The sequence below is a fragment of the Macrotis lagotis genome, chromosome 7, assembly GCF_037893015.1.
Source record: "Macrotis lagotis isolate mMagLag1 chromosome 7, bilby.v1.9.chrom.fasta, whole genome shotgun sequence".
In the NCBI taxonomy this organism is placed as follows: Eukaryota; Metazoa; Chordata; class Mammalia; order Peramelemorphia; family Peramelidae; genus Macrotis; species Macrotis lagotis.
In genome coordinates, this window is record NC_133664.1 from 92338858 (window position 1) to 92356015 (window position 17158).

The 17158-nt window shown below is 33.9% G+C and overlaps 1 protein-coding gene across 1 annotated transcript in view; it reads right to left on the reverse strand.

The window, feature by feature from the left end:
* ACTR3B (actin related protein 3B) overlaps positions 1–17158 on the reverse strand; it is an 84818-nt gene that overhangs the window by 38992 nt on the left and 28668 nt on the right. The window contains exons 5-7 of the mRNA XM_074193295.1: positions 16374–16469; positions 15469–15576; positions 9059–9202 (exon numbers count right to left, since the gene is read on the reverse strand). Of these exons, the coding sequence (XP_074049396.1) occupies positions 9059–9202; positions 15469–15576; positions 16374–16469 (348 nt within the window). The remainder of the gene's footprint in view (positions 1–9058; positions 9203–15468; positions 15577–16373; positions 16470–17158) is intronic.

Below are 17158 nucleotides of genomic sequence, written 5' to 3' on the forward strand. Positions count from 1 at the left end.
GTAATTTAACCAGCATAAGATTAACCGTCTGATATTCAACCAGCAAATTCTTAATCCTGCAAACTATCTTTTGATTTGTGTCTTGATCCTACTGCTATTTGTAACTTAGTTGTCATCTCAACTTTAGCTTACTGCCTCAGTCCATTTCAGAATGTGGCTATATAATTTAATATTTCATTTCAAAATACTGTTTCAGCTATCTACCTATTGTTGCCTCATTTTAGCTTCGATATGTCAAATGTTTGGATATCCTGCTATCATTGATTTTTCTTGTGGCAGCAAGCATTCCTTCTATGATGTAGACTGGCTGGAATCCAGTGCTTCTTTGTTGGAGGTCATGTCTGTTCATTGTAGTTCACAGAGGGCACTGATCAAACCATGAAAGGTATAACATCTAGAGCATGGGTATATCTGGACACCACCACCCTCAGCTTGATGTGGACCATGACCTCACACTGCCTTCCAGACTCGCAGACTTCAGATAGACATGCTGTCTTCCCAATTATGTTTTCCAGTTCCTTGTCAATCAGTTTCTTTTCAATCAGACAGAAAATTGCTTCAGTAACAATTCGGTGACAGGTTAAAGCTCTCCATTCTCAACAAAAATAATTGGCCCCATACAAGATTGCCTAGAAACAGGCTTATATATGAATTTGATCATCTTCAAATTTAGAATTTGTCCACTATCATTTGTAAACTCCACAGAGAAGTGCATCTAATGTTTAATACAGCTTCTTGAGTAATTAACAGATCATCAGAAAAAGAGACTCTTGAGGAATCTAGTCTACTGTATTTAAAACTTTTTTTAAAGTTCAGAATTATCACCTAGTAGAATATAAGTATCTTGAGGGCAGGGACTATTTTCATTTTTACCATTATATCTCCAGTATCTAGATCAAGGTTGCTATTTATTAAATGCCTGCTGACTGAACTGAATCCTGGTGAATTTCTCATGATATCCAACCATCAAGGCATTATACTAGGTTGGTACTAAAAACTTTACAAAAGTTTATCAACCACCTACAGACAAATATATTTGTGGGGTATGTTGTAATAAGAATTCTTTTTATAGTAAACCAGATGACCATTAAAATCCTTTGCAACACTAAAATTGTGTGATTCTGATTTTTGTTTGCTATGAAGGACAGTTAACATGAATAAATTTTAGTGATAGTATATTTCCTCTAAAATATTCAATATGAAAATGTTTTTAAATACTTATCTTGTAATGGGAGAATAAAAATTGTTTTAATTTCCTTTATTTTGCTCTGAAATTTCCCTGATTCCAGGACTGCATATACTATCAATCAAAATCAACAGGTGTTTTTTTTTAAAGGGTTTTCTTCTCTTCTTTTCTTTATTACAAGGGAAGACTCAAAAGATATAAATAAAACTGTAACTTAAAAAAATAAAATAAAATGGATGACACAACCCTAGAGACACATCTAAAAGTATTCCATATCTCCTGATCCACTCAACCCCCTCCCAAATTCCAACATTTATAAGTTCTGTCTATTCATTCAAAGTCCAAAATGTTCCTGGTAAAATTAGTTTGGAAAATATGAGGTTAGAGCTGGGAGGTCAAAACAAAATATAAGAAAGCATTACTGCAGAATGTTTCTTTTAGTCTAGAATATTTTCTATGACTTTCTTTTACCCTACTTCTCCTAGTTAAAAATTAAGAGAAATTAATATTGATTAACATTTTAAAAACAACTGTAAAAATTAAATTCAAATTGTTTTATGCAATTAATCTTCAAGAGTAAATATGGGTGAATTTTCTGTTCAGTTAAAACTGCTGAATGTAACTGGTTGTATGACTGAGAGAAACATGTTGAATAAACCACTGAGGATAAGGACTATCTCACTTTCCCATTTATATATCCATCATCAAAGCACAGTGTCTGTCACTTAATTAATAGGAACCAAAAAGCCAATCAACAATAATTTATTAAGTATTTTCTATATAGCAAATGCTGCCCTAAAAGCTACAGATAAAAAGGCACAAAATAGGCTCTGCTCTAAAGGAGATCACAAACAATGAGACAACATGAAAACCACTATAGACAAACAAGATATATATGTGGAGGTGATGAACAGAGGGAAGGGAGTGCCCCTAAGGAAAATCGGGAAAGAGTTCTTCAAGGTAGGGTTTTATATGGGACTTGAAGGGGACAGGAGAGGTATAGGGGAAGTACAGGCATATGAGATAGCGCCAGTGAAAAAGCAAAGTCAAGAGGCAGGGCAACTAGTTAGAGAATATGAAGGAGGCCAGGGTCAGTGGACCATAGGGTTTGGGTGAGGGGGAAGAAGATGGGGAGAATAGTGAAGGAAGACTGAAAAAGCAGGAAGCACAGTGGATAGAGGGCTGGGTCTGAAGTAAGGAAGACTAATCTGCTTGAGTTCAAATCTGATCTCAGACACTCACTAGTTGTGTGATCTAGTAAGACATTTTAATCCTGTTTATGCCTCAGTTTCCTTATCTGTAAAATGAGTTGGAAAAGGAAATGGAAGGGACCAATTAGTGTTCCTAGGATCCCAAGAAGAATTTCAAGTTCCCCACAGGAACCAAGAAGAATTTTCACTCCCCTAAAGTTGAACCAAATTCTTACATGTGAGTTGAGAACAGAGAAGCCTCGTAGTGAGAGAAGAAAAGGATGAGTGCCCCGCCCTGTAGGGATCCATGACAATTTGAAACACTTGGTATCCAACCGAGTTCAGAATGGGGATGTCTTTAATAACAGAGGAAGAGGGTGAAGATTCTCAAGAGAAAAAAAGGTGATATCCTGGCCCAGATGAATGATGTCTTCTGGTACTGAAAGATTGAATTCAACTGATCCATTATACAGAGAAATTAAGTGACTTTTTTTCTTTCATTCTTTTAACTTAAGCATTTACATTCTCTTCCTCTTATCATACCTCAACTGGGGAAAAACAAACAGCGCAAATTAAAATAAAACAAAAAAAAATTATAACAGATATGCAAAGATTGTATCAGCCATCATATGGCCCAATACCACCTTAAAACTTGGTAGCATCACGTAACAGTTTTTCAGAAGGCTCTGCTGAAATTTTTTTATTTTGTTTTTAAGTAACAAAGAAATGAGAAAAGAGAGGAATAACAATATGGGATAGTAATGATATAGCTAGCATTATGGTACAAGAGAGGAACGGAAGCTGATGCCACTCCTGACTGGCTCATTGTAGACTTCTGGGCCAGTACTGAGACTATCACTACATTTTCTACCTAACGGTCAACACTCCTCAGATTTCCCAGTTAGAAATTACTCAGGCGGAAACAGCATACACACTCAATAGGGTACTGACATCTAGAAGAAAAAGGAGAGAAGGGGTGAGGGGAGGGGGAATGTGGGTGATAGAGAGGATAGTCAGATATAACACATTTTCTTTTTTACTTTTGTACTCCTGACTCCAAGGCTGGTGCTCTATCCACTACGCCATCTAGCTGCCCTCTAAAAATTTTTTTAAAAAAGAAATTACTCAGGGGCAGCTAGGTGGCACAGTGGATAGAGCACTGTCCCTGGAGTCAGGAGGATCTGAGTTCAAATCCAACCTCAGATACTTAATAATTATCTAACCATGTGACCTTGGACAAGTTTCTTAACCCTATTGCCTTGCCAAAAAAAGAAAAAAAGGAAAGAAATTACTCAAAAAAGCAGTCTCTTGCCCTTAGAGTATGGAGAGAAACACTTTTCCATCAACTCCCCTTTACTTGTCCTGCACTGAGAGGAATTCACCCAGAGGCCCAAGCTCTAAGAACCTATATGAACCTATTGCTCAGTAATTACAAACTTCCCCTGGTCATACATATTCTCCTTACCCTAGCAATTCTGAACCCCCAACTGTCATCATTCAATTTTATGGCTCATTACCAATTCTGTATTGTTATTTCTCACAAACTAGCCCCTCCTCCCCCTCCAGAATCGTACTCAAAGCTATCCACTCTATCCAGCAATATAAATCACTGGCCTCTTAAATCCTTACCTTTCCTACTCTTTATTTATTTAGGTCCCCACTGAGACCTGCCTTCATCCATTTACCACAGCTTCTTTGGTGACCCTTTCTAGTACTGGTTATTCCAGTACTTTCTCTCATTTTCCCCAACTCAATGGCTGAGGTAGAGTTAGAATATTTCTTGCTTCCCATTGTCACTTCCAGACTCTCCTGCCACCATCATTCAGTAACATCTCATTTGTGGTTCACTCAATCCATATCCATCAAAACTCTAGTAACTGTTGTCTCCTGACCTTTAGGATATTCCCCCCTTTTTTTCCTCAATAAGTTCAGTGCCTAGTTCATAATCTTTCTCTCTTCCTTAACTCCTGCCCTCATGTTAAGAGATTTCAATATAGATATTAATATTCCTTCAAACACCCTAAACTCTGACTTCACTTATTTCCTATGACCTACTTTTCCAGCCTACCTTAGATACAAAGAAGTGATCACCAGTCCTGATCTTCCTATCATCCACAAATGCACAATTTCCATGTTTATGAATTCTGAAATTTCCCTATCTGAAACGTCCTATCATTCCACCTTTTCCTTTGCCTGTCAACTCTAAACCATAACTTCAGTCTCTTGATCTCTCAGGGTTTTTTTTTTTTTTCTGGAGCCTTGCTTTTTCCCTTGATGAACTAGTTAAATTCTACATACACTGTTGTCTTCTCTTGATTCTCTTACCCTTGATTTTATAGCTGATCTTGCCCCAATAAATCTCAACTTTGGATTATTCCTACCATTTGCTTCCCTTACTTCTGTGTTGTTGAATGAAGTTGGAGAAAATCATGAAACCTTGCTTATTGGGTTCTGAGTTTACACATTTATGTTATATAATCTTAACTGGGACCTCACTTGCAGCAAGATGGTCCTTTTACATCTCCCATTTTCCCATTTTTTTCCACAGCAATTTTTACAAACTTTTTCATTCTTCCTCTAACCTTCAACCTTAATTGGAGGGTTAAAATCCTTCCCAAGGACGAGACAACCAACTTAAAAAGGAAAACTAACTTTAAAAAATCCAAAAGAGGTGTGAAGTTCTACTACCAAAAGAGGTATTAAGTAGTTGAAACAGAATACTCAAGGTTTCTAGGAAAACAGGAAATCATATACTATGGACCAGAAGAACATAATAAGCATCTTAGACAAACTGTCTGAACTAATGTCACACAATAAGAAAAGTAGTCTAGACCAGCTCAACATTTTTTTAAAATGAGCATGGATAAGTTCCCATAGTGTATTCTAGGCAAATTTGCAGTCATTAGTATTCTTTTTTTTCATTCAATTTTATTTTATTTTTATTTTCAAATTCTCTCCCTCCTACCTCCCCTTCCTCCTAGCTATTGAGAACTAAACAAAACCCATTGTTAGTTTAGATAAACAAAACCCATTTAAAAAATAACATCAAGCAAAACAAATTTCTATATTATCCATTTACTATACACACACACACACACACACACATACATATACGTATGTACATATATATACTCCATTGCATGCTTCAATATGCACCCCAAGTCTATCAGCTATCTGGAGGTGAACAGCATGTTTCCTAATGAGTCCTCTGAAACTACAGTTAGTTACACTGTTTTGAGTTTCTAAATTTTTCAAAGTTGTTTTTCTTTACTGTTGTTTTTTATATAAATTGTTTTCCTGGTTCTTACTCACTTCATTTTGTATCAGTTCATAGAAGTCCTCCCAGGTTTTTCTAAAACCATCCCTTTCATTATTTCTTATGCAGAATAGTATTTCATCATATATATATATATATATATATATATATATATATATATATATATATACACACACACATATATAATAATATTCAGTCTTTCATTCAGTTTCCAATTCTGTCACACAAAGAAAGTAGGCATAAGTGTGCCTACAAGATCCCTACTTTTCATAATAGCTTTCATATTCATAATGCATATAATAATAAACAGGTCATTCATACTTAAGCATTCAATAATGCAAAAGTTATCTCAAAGTAACTGGTATGACTCAAAGGAAACACACTGGAAAACTAATTATCTAATTATTAAAATTCTTTTAAATGCTAATTTTTCTTTAGTGCACCCCAGCTAGGGCATACAAGAAAGATTATTTTTCCAGTGGTCACCCAAATATATTCACTACAGTGTATTTCACCCTCTGGGCTCCCTCCCCAACCAAGGATGACTATGAGTGCTACTCTCAAGTTCTATGAAATAGTCTGTGGTTCTACAACACAATAGTTCATTGATCCCTACCTGTGTGCATCCATTAGCACAGTCAGTAGATATAATTAGTTACAGAATTTATTAAAATGGCATAGTAATAACAGCAGTCACAAAACAGTCTCTCCATACAACTGGGCACACTCTTCCACTCAAATACATTCTGTCTACAGAAGCAAGGTTACAGAGTACAAAGGCAGTGAAGCACAAAGGCAGAAATAACTGTGCAAAGGCAGCTCATGACTCCAGAACTGCAGGGTGTAGAAGTCCTTTCTCTGCTCAGGGGATTCTCTCCACAGTCCAATTCTAGATCTTCAAGATTGGCATTTTTGATTCCATAGCTGGCTCCCTTTTCTGATGCCAGAAGATCCACTACTGGAGACTGCTTGCTATACTCTTTCATCTGTCTAGAGAGTGTATTTCTGCTCCTCAGTGGATAGAGTCTCTACTACTGGTCATAGTTTCCCTTAAAAACTACATGGTTAATGGAGGGGCAGAGAGAAGAAAGAAGGCCCCTCCTATCACTCTGTCAGATAGAGGTCTCGTCAAAAACTGCAATGCATACAGGACCTATTCAAAGTCCAGCAAAGATAGGTATGTTTCCTTATCCAAGGAGTTGCTCCCTTTAATTCCACCAAAGAAAGGTTGCACTTTATAAAAGAAATCTTCAGGTGTCAACATGTTGATACCTCATTGTCTCTAATAGCAAATCCTTAGTTTCTGTGACTCCATAAATTTAAGAGGAATTAGGAAAGGGGTTTAACCTTCCCCTTCCTTACAGTATTGCTGTCTTTCATGGAATGTCACTCTTCCACATTCATCTGTCCTTGCTTCCATTTTCTGTGCATTTCTTTCTAAAATTCAAGTTATTTGGTAAATTCTGTGCATTCACATCAGTTCAGTCAAACAACTGCAATTCCTCCACTTCTCTGGAATTTCTTCTCTTGGTGTCTTTATCATTGCATTCTTAATAATTTCATATCTTTCCTGGTTTGGCTAATTTCATACTATTTTTGTCACTAGGGTTCTGTTTTTCCTATGAATCCTTTCAAATCTGCTCTCTCCTCTAAAATTTTGGGTTCATATCAAGACTATATTCAATTTTTTCTTTTTCTCTATCACAAATCCTAGAGAAAAAAATCATCAGTTTCTACCCCCATCCCCAAGTTACCATAATTTCTATACAAGCAACACATAAAATTTCTAGGAACATAGTTTGAGAAATTAGGGAAAGGCTAGATAATATTTACCCTTTTTCACTTATTATATTCCCAGTGATATCCCATGGTTTCCCCTATGGATAACCCTACTTTTGCAAAGGGTGATCAACAATCATTAATACCAATTTATATCCAAGGATTAATTGTTGTAATAACCACCTATGTCTGAATAATTTCATTTGTGGACTTCTCCACCTTTGTTATGCATACTAAGTCTTTAAAAGATTTCCTATCTTTTTAAATAAGGGAAATTAGACACTAGATAAATTTGTATCTTTCTTTAAAACTATTTCTATCTTTTTTAACTGCCTAAAAAGTTAACACCATAAGTCAAATTCTCAAATTTGTATCATTTAACAATTCAGAAGAATATCACATACTGGAATGCCAGTTTTTTAATTAACTAGTTATTTTGTTTAATGAGAGTGACCAAAAAAGCTCTTTGCTTCAAGTCCTATTTTGAAATAATGAAATGATAAAATGTTTTGGGTCTATATTCTTGACTTAATTAATAAAGTACTGTGAACATAATCAATTCTTTTTTTTTTAAGTCCTGCAATGAATGCCAACATTATTTTTGTAGAAGACTGAAAATGCAGCAGGTATGCAACATAGTGGAAAATCCTTGCTTCTCTCTCCTCCCTGTCCCCCTGGACTGGCTCTAGGACTTTCTTGAAAGTCATAATACCGTACCAAACTAAAATCCATGATATCAGCTTTTGTTTTTTTAATTGTCTCTTTCCCAAAAAGTAGAGTGCTAAAAAAAATCCCAGCAAACTGAAGGCTATTACTTCATTAGGATTCATGGAGATCAATTTCCAATATATATTCTCTTATTCAAACTAAAGATTAGACTGTTCAGTTTCAGACTTACAATACTAATTTTAGATCCTGAATTCAATTTTTATTTAACCCTTTAAAAAATCATTTTTAACTTCTCTAGTATAGAGAGCTGGCTTCAAAGTCAAGATCTAAATTCAAGCCCTGCCCTTAAATCACCAACTCTGTATCTTTAATGATTTTACCACTCTTTAAACTCTCTTTCCTTTAGCATAATTAAGTCAGGTGATAAATTCAATTCATCTACATGTTACTTTCCTGAGGTTATTATTCCCTTCTGTTATTATCCCCATTCATCTACCTCTACAATTTTAATATTTGTTCAGCTTCTCTCACTCATTTCCCTCTTAGGACTAAGAGTGGGGGACAGGGAGCATAAAGAAACAAGGAGAGAACTTAGGATTCAAATCTCAGACTGCTTCAGAGAATTTTAATACTACTAACTGTCCTATTTCTGCTACATAGAAGCTACTAATAGGGGGTTCAAACAGATTTTGTTAGTTTATTCTAGAATCCTAACCATCATTTAAAAATTGTTTCTATGGGAAAATACATTCTGAATTGCAAAAATGGACTGAGAACTAAATTTCTGGAATATAAGCCACTTTTAAATTGGGTACTGCTTGCATTTACAACATAAGGGGGGGGGAATATAAGAAGAGAAGCATTAATTAGATTCTTAAAAGAAAAATTATAACCCTCCCCAAAATCCAAAACCCATTTCTCTCATCCCCAAACTGACCAATTTTACATTAATTTTACCTTAATGGCTTTTGCTGTCTCCAGTGATTGCTCAGGAGGAATTCCCACCTCCCTCTCCCTTAGGAGTTGTTGAATGAAATATGTAATATCTCTACCTGCAATAGGGATGTGTTTGATGCAGCTTCCAATTACATAACCTTCTGCCTAGGAATAAAGAAAAAAAATAATTGGTAAAAAAATTTCTTTTAAAGTTTTTCTTAGAGTATAGTTCACTAAATCTGGCCTCAGACACTTAACAATTACTTGTCTGGCCTTGAGCAAGCCACTTAACCCCATTTAGCTTGCAAAAAAAAAAACCTAAAAAAAAAAGAATACAGTTCACTTAGTAATCAACCATTTCTACTTTGTGGAAAGAATTATATTGGGTACCCAAAAAAATTACCTCATAAAAATTGCTTTAAAAAAACTAAAACCTCAATAATCTGAGAAACTGGAAAGAGTGCTTTCATTTTGAGGGTTTAAGCAAAAACTATCTGAGAAATTCTATTACTTACAAGATATGATATCCAACAAATACAAGTTTTCTTCTCACTAAAAGAAAAACTTTTCCATTAATAAAATGTTAATGCAATTGACTATACATCTACTACTGGCTATACTTCTAAAAAATGTAGCTTGATTTGGCTGAGAAACCACTGGATTTAGGAAAAAACCTTGTTCAAGTCCTAACCAAAACTTTTACTACTTGTAATCTATCTCTCTGAGATTCAATTTCTTCTATTATAAAAATGATGTAGTAAGAATCAAATGAGATATGATCTGCATAAAGCTTTGTAAACTATAAATTATATAAATGTGAGCAGTTATTAAAAATAACGATTGAAAATTGTTATCAATTAAAACTCCAAGGACTAGAAAACAATATGTTTTTTATTTAAAGCAATATGAGTCAATGTTACTTTAGTTATTTGGGGTTTTTTTCAGTCGTATCTGATTCTTCATGACACCATTTAGGGTTTTCCTGATGTAGATAGTGGAGTGGTTGGCTCATTTCATAGATAAAGAAATTGAGGCAAACAGGGTTAAGTGATTTGCCTAAGTCACATGGCTAGTAAGTGTCTGAGGATGCATCTGAACTCAGGTCCTCCTGACTCCAGGGCTCTATCCATTGTGCTCCCTACCTGCTCGATGTTATCTTAACCAAAAGATGGCTGGTCTCATATTTAAACAGATTCTCTAGTTTGGCCACTACATTGTGTCATCCACATAGGAGAACAATTATCTATAAAGCTTAAGAAAAAGAGAGATACCAACTATCACAATGTATTAACAAAAGTTCCTCAATTTTTGAGGAATACTATTCACCGTAAATCTAGTGGTAGCCAGTGCTAATTTCAGAAGAATATTAGGTGATCCAAAATTAGTCCCAGAAAAATCAGAAAATGCAAAGGTATCTCTCCAATCAGCCTTCAGGATAATTAACCTCAGGAAGGAAATTATTTAAAGCATCTTCACATTGTTTCAAAGCAGAAAAATTTAACCTGGGATCTGCCAACACTAGGTATCAAGAAGAATCATGAATTTGGATTGAAAAAAAGCATATCTTTACTTTTACTAACCTCTGTTTTCCTTTGTTAGGCAATGTATTTTATTTTATGCACTTAAAAACTTTATTCTAGGGGGCAGAGTCAAGATGGTACAGCATAGGCCAATTTCCCAACAACTTTAAAAAGATGCCTAAAATCAAATGTTGGAGAGTTAAAGTCAACAAATGGTCAGAACAAAACACTTTTTCAGTCTTAGACAATTTAGGAGGTCCATATGAGAAATAGATGCAGACATGGAGCACAGCAGGAACATTCATTAGTAGTAGCCATGACAGCAGCAGCAGCAGCTTCAGGAACTCTTAGACAACTAATCAGAAAAAGATTGAAAAGAACCCTCTGCTAGCACTGGTTTCATCTTGTACTGTCCATAAGCAGTGGTGGGTCACAGGTCCAGGTAGAGAGGAGTGCTGCAGGTGAACAGAGTAAAGACCAGGGCACAGACCTGAAGTGAAGTGATGACATCTCTTCCCAGATCACACTACCTTGGAAGCACTGAAAACTTACAGACCCCCAGAACTAACTCTGAAAACAGCAGCATGAAAAATCTGAGGTTTGACATAATGCTTCCCCATTCCCAAGGTAAAAACTTTAACATAAAGTTCAAAGTCAAGAAATAAGCTGAGAAATGAGCAAACAACAAAAAAAAGAAATTGATCATAAAAAGCTAAGGTGGAAAGAATCAAAACAGAGACTTAAAAAACAAAAATGTGGGGCAGCTAGGTGGTGCAGGCCCTGGAGTCAGGAGTACCTGAATTCAAATCCAGCCCCAGACACTTAATAATTACCTAGCTGTGTGGCCTTGGGCAAGCCACTTAACCCCATTTGCTTTGCAAAAAACCTAAAAAAAAAGAGAAAAAAGAAAACAGCAATGTGAAAACAGCTTATAAGCAAACCCCCAAAGAAAAATGCTAATCATGCTCAAGCTCAACAAGAATTGTAGGAAGATGGGACGGCTAGGTGGCGCAGTGAATAAAGCACTGGCCTTGGAGTCAGGAGTACCTGGGTTCAAATTCGACCTCAGACACTTGATAATTACCTAGCCATGTGGCCTTGAGCAAGCCACTTAACCCCATTGCCTTGAAAAATCTAAAACAAAACAAAACAAAAATAATTGCAGAAGAATAGAAGAAAAATTGGAAAAAATAAATGAGGATAATGTAAGAAAATTATTGATAATAAAGAGCTTAGTAAAAGAAACACACAAAAAGTTCTACAAAAAATAATATCTTAAAAACCAGAATTGGTCAAATGGTTAAAAAAAAAAAAAGTAAAATTAGCCAAATGAAAAAGGAGGTACAGAAACTCACTAAAGATAATTCCTTAATTAGAATTTGGCAAGTAAAGTGTATGAGACATCAAGAAAAAATAAAACAAAGTCAAAAGAATGAAAAATTGAAGAAAAAATGTGAACTATCCCATGGAAAAACAACAGACTTACGAAAAGCACAATAATTTAAGAATTTCTGAAAAATCTGAAAGTTTGACCAAAATAATTAACATCATATTTCAAGAAATTGTAAAGGAACTGTCCCAGTAACTTAGATCCAAAAGGTAAAATAGAAATTGAAGGAATCCACCGAAGGATAAATAGAAGAAAATAGGATGGAAGGAAATACATAGTTAATAATGATAACTGTGAATATGAATGGGATGAGCTAACTCATAAAACAGAAGCAGTTAGCAAAATGCATTAGAAACCAGAATCCCACAATAAGTTTGAAACAGAGGACTGAGAAGAATTGATTATGCTTCACTTTAAGGGAAAAAAAAATGGGGAAATGGGGGTGGTGTTAGGGAAGAGGCAAGAGGTAGCATCGTGATCTCAGACAAAGCAAAAGCAAAAACAGACCTAATTAAAAGAGATAATCAGGAACAAAACATTTTACCAAAAGGTACCTATAGACAATGAAGTAATATAAAAATGTTACAGTAAGTTTCTCTGAAAAAGGTCTCATTTTTCAAACATACAGGAAACTGAGTCAGATTTATAAAAATTAAGAGCCATTTCCCAACTGATAAATGGAAAAAAAGAATATGAATAGGCAGTTTTCAGAAAAAGAAATCAAAGTTATTTACAGTCATAAAAAAATGCTCTAAATCACTATTAATTAAAAGAAGACAAGCAAAACAACTCTGGGGTACCATCTCACAGTTATCAGAAATGGATGACAAATGCTGAGATGAGGGAAAACAGGTATAATAATGAATTAATTGTGGAGTAATGAAATAGTCCAACAATTCTGGAAAACAATCTGGAATTATACCCAAATGGTTTTAAAACTGTGTACTCCCTTTAATCCAGCAATATCATTACTACACCAAAACCCCAAAGAGAGCAAAGAAAAGAAAAAGGACCAACCAATAAGTACAAAAATATTTATAGTAGTTCTTTTTGTGATGGCAAAGAAAAGACTAATCAATGGAGAAAGGCTGAATAATTGTGGCATATTGATTGTGATGCAATACCATTGTTCTATAAGAAAGGGTGAGAAGGATAAGTAATGAAAAACACAGGCTAGAATGGAAGTATGTTTTGCATTTCACCTATATTGTTGATAAATTATTTGTCTTCTCAGTGGATATGGGAAGGAGGGAACTCTAAACTTAAAAAGAAAAAATGTTAAAAAATAAATAATAAATTTAAAATTAAAAAAACAAATCAAAAAACACCTTATTTTGGGAAGAGATCCACAGGTTTCACCAGACTGCCTGAGGGGTTCATAACATAGAAAATATGAAGAACCTCTGAACTAATCACTCTCAAGACGACATCATCAGGTAAACACTAAATGTAAATAATTGCAACAAACTGTTAAAGAAGCTAAGATGTTAGCAACTTTCTAATCTTAAAATTGTTAGTTGTGATATCTATAAATCATTTGCTTAATAGTTATCAAGAGCAATTAGAGAATGAAATAAAAATATTTTAATTATCATTTATTATTTATAATTTTATTTAATTATGATAAAACACACTAGATAAAACTAGATAAAACTAGATAAAAAATCCACATTCCTTGGGAAAAAAAACAAAGAATATTTTTTATTTTTTCAGGAAACCAGAGAAAGGAGAAATGGCAGCAGCACCCAATCGCCCCAAAGTGTCCATCCCTCTCAACTGCCACTCTTTTGACTTCAATGGTTTTTTATGGGAATGAAAAAGTCAAGAAATCAGAAAAACAGTCCAAAATTTGAATTGGCAAAAAAGATGCTATTTGTTCACAATCACAAGGTATTAATTTAAATCAGTTAAAAGGGAAGAGGGTTTTTTTAAATGGATTTGGAAACTTTCACATCCCATTCCACTTCCTTAAAGGGATATATAGCAAAAATCAAAGTAAATCTTACAATTTTATAATACCCATCTTGGACTAATTAGAGAACCAAAGTTCATAAGCCAACTTTGAAGATCCTTGTTTTAATATTTAAGGAAACAAAATCTATCAAAACTACCAGTGATTTTATGTAAAGTGTTCTATTGCAAGGAAAAATTTTAATTCTCCTTTCTGTTGCTTTCTATACCTTAAGATATTTGAATAAACTGAAAAAAAAAAAACAGGATCCTATTAAATATGAAGCAACCAGTTTGAGTAACCAAAAAAAACAAGAAAAAAATTATAAACTGACCAAAATTTGCTTTTGTCCCCAAAACTGTATACAAAATGGATACCAATAATATTTTGAAATAACCATGAAGCAATAAAAACAAGGTTTGGGGCCTAAATATCTTAAATCACATGAGAGTCATTTATCACAACAAAACTGCCAAGATGACAAAGTATTGTACTCTCTTCACCACAAATCAGTTTTATAAAATTTTTATCACATTATTGGTATTTTTTCCTTTTTTTGTTTTGGGTAGAGTAGGGGAAATGACAGGACAATGTACAGGTGGGGCCAGAGTAGAGCACCGCAGACCAAAAATCCAATGTAACTTAAGAGTCTTAAGAGAGTTGACTAGAATCACTATAAAGGCTGTGACCTACCCAAAGTCACAAAGTTCGTGTGAGTCATAAGCTTTACCTGAACTTGGGTTTTCTGACTCCAAGGCTAGCTCTCTAAAATCACTATACCAGCTGCTTCCCTTTTAGAGTATTTTAGGATAAAAGAAGGGGGAAAAATGTAAAGGAGTGTCCATCAATTAGGGAATAAAGGAACAAATTCCATACATGAATGTAATTACTAACCTGTATGAAATCACAAAGAGATCATTTTGGAGAATTTTGGGTAGTATATACTGACAAAGGAGAATGAGAAGAACTAGAAGAACAATAAATACAAGAATAATATTTTAAAGGAAAAAAAATGAAAGGTTTTAAGAACTCTGCTCAATGCAAAAATCACCCAGGTCTATAGAAGATGTTTATTTTCCTTCTTATGAAAGTATAGTAAGTAACAGACAGAAGGTAGAGGAAAAGAGACATACATTTTTGAACATCACCACTTTATAGATTCACTTTGCTTAACTAAGCTTATGAGTTACAAGAGTTGGGTTTTTCTTGTTTTACATTTCAGAGAAGAGAGAAACAGAAAGTTCATAAAGAAACACAAATAAGTAGGTCATATTTTAAAGTAATATGGAATTATGTATTTTTTTAAATATACAAGCAAAATTAAATGGAGTTTCAAAATTTCATATACTATTTTCTTTTGGTGTTCTGTTGTGTATGTGGAAAATGCTCTTTCTTTGGAGTTTAAATTCAAATTTTTTTTAGAGTGCTACTATAAATTTAAAAAGACATCTGAAAAAAATTCTTTCATTTTAAAGAAAGTTTTTTAATGGAGATTTTTTTTCTCCATTTTCTTTTTCTATCCCAACCAAAAAACCCATTTACAAGAATCTAAATATTTTAATATACCTACCACTGGAATGACATGGGTTACTCCATCCCCACTGTCAATGACTATTCCTGTCAAGGTGCGTTCACCAACTTGCCGAGAAGTCCAAGATGCTGCTAAAGCTAAAACTGCCTAAGAAAATAAAAGGAAAAGTAGCAAATTATGAGGAGGGAGGAAAAGCATACTTATCAATCTCTTTCCTTTCGTTAGCCCTCTATTCCTCAAAATCTCAGTTCAAATTTAGTCAATCACATTCTGATAGATTGCATAATAATATTTACATCTATCATGGATCCAGTTTTCAGTTAACTATTACTAGGTCAAGAACTTTATAATTTGTACAGCATTCTTCACCATATTTTTTACAAAATAAAATTCATTCACAAAAACAGCAGAGGCAACAGGAAGAAAAATCTTTTCTTCTTGCTTTATTACAAAATGAGAGAACATTATTATGGGTCATTTAATATAATGTCTTAAATCTGATTCAATATATCTAAAACTACCCAAAAATAAATACAAATAAAGAAAATAGACTAGAAAATCCCCAAAAATCTATTTCCTAGGACCTAGGATATCCAGAAAATAATAAAAGAAAAAAAAGTACCAAGGTTTGTAAACTAAGATAGAAAAAAAAAATTATCAGCATTTATCTTGGTGAACATAACTACATAGTATATTTCCCTGCTCTCCAAGACAAAGTTGTACAAAGAAAGCCATGATGCCATCAAAAGGGACATCAGCAAAGTGAAAAGTTCCAATGATTACAGTTTTATTGGGCATGTTCACAAAGGGAGTCCATAATATAATTTAGTGCTTTTCTTCTACTCTGAAGATAGACAGAAAGCAAACTTGACAATGACAATTTTATTCATCTGTTAGAGGGCTAAAAAGATTTAAGACAAGAAGATTACATTGTTTTTTTTTACCTGAACTGCAATGTAAAGTCCTGGAACATTAAATGATTCAAACATGATTTCTGCAAGGTACTCTCTATTTTCTGGTGTGTTCAGTGGAGGTTCTGTCTGTAAAAGAATCACTTTGATAAACCTTCTCTCTACCTTCTCCCAAATCTCAAACAATTAAAATAAAAAAATTTGGCGCTATAAGAGACTTTAAAGTGAAGCCAACACTTTCTCAATACAAGTGAGGAAACTAGAGCCCAAAAGACATTAAAAGTTCTATGCAATTTGGTTATGAGCTAGCCTTCTACTTGGCTACTCCAGAAATTCTTGTATAGAAACTAGCTTGAAATTCTATAGAATATTTCAGCAAGTAAGGTTACTTATTATAAAAAGAATTAATTTATTTCCTGATCATAGGAGAAATGATCAACCTTTAAAACTAATACGTAACCTAAAAGCTAATACAAAGCAATAGTTTGCCTAAAGGTTCTAATCCAAACATTGTTTAACTTTTAAGATTAATTTCACATAATGAATATATAAGTATATAGGTATATGTGTATGCATGTATATGTGCATGTACATATACATAACAAGTTCAACTATAACTATACTATTTTCTCTAATAGTAAATTAGTGAGTAAATTAGTAAAAGTGAGCTTCATATAAAAAAATCAAAATACTCTATATGAAACAGCAACATTAGATTACATCAACAAGTCTTTCTCATTTTAAATATAAGTGATAAAATTACAACAGATTACAACTAATAACAAAAGACAAATTCTATAATAATTTCTTTTAACTAG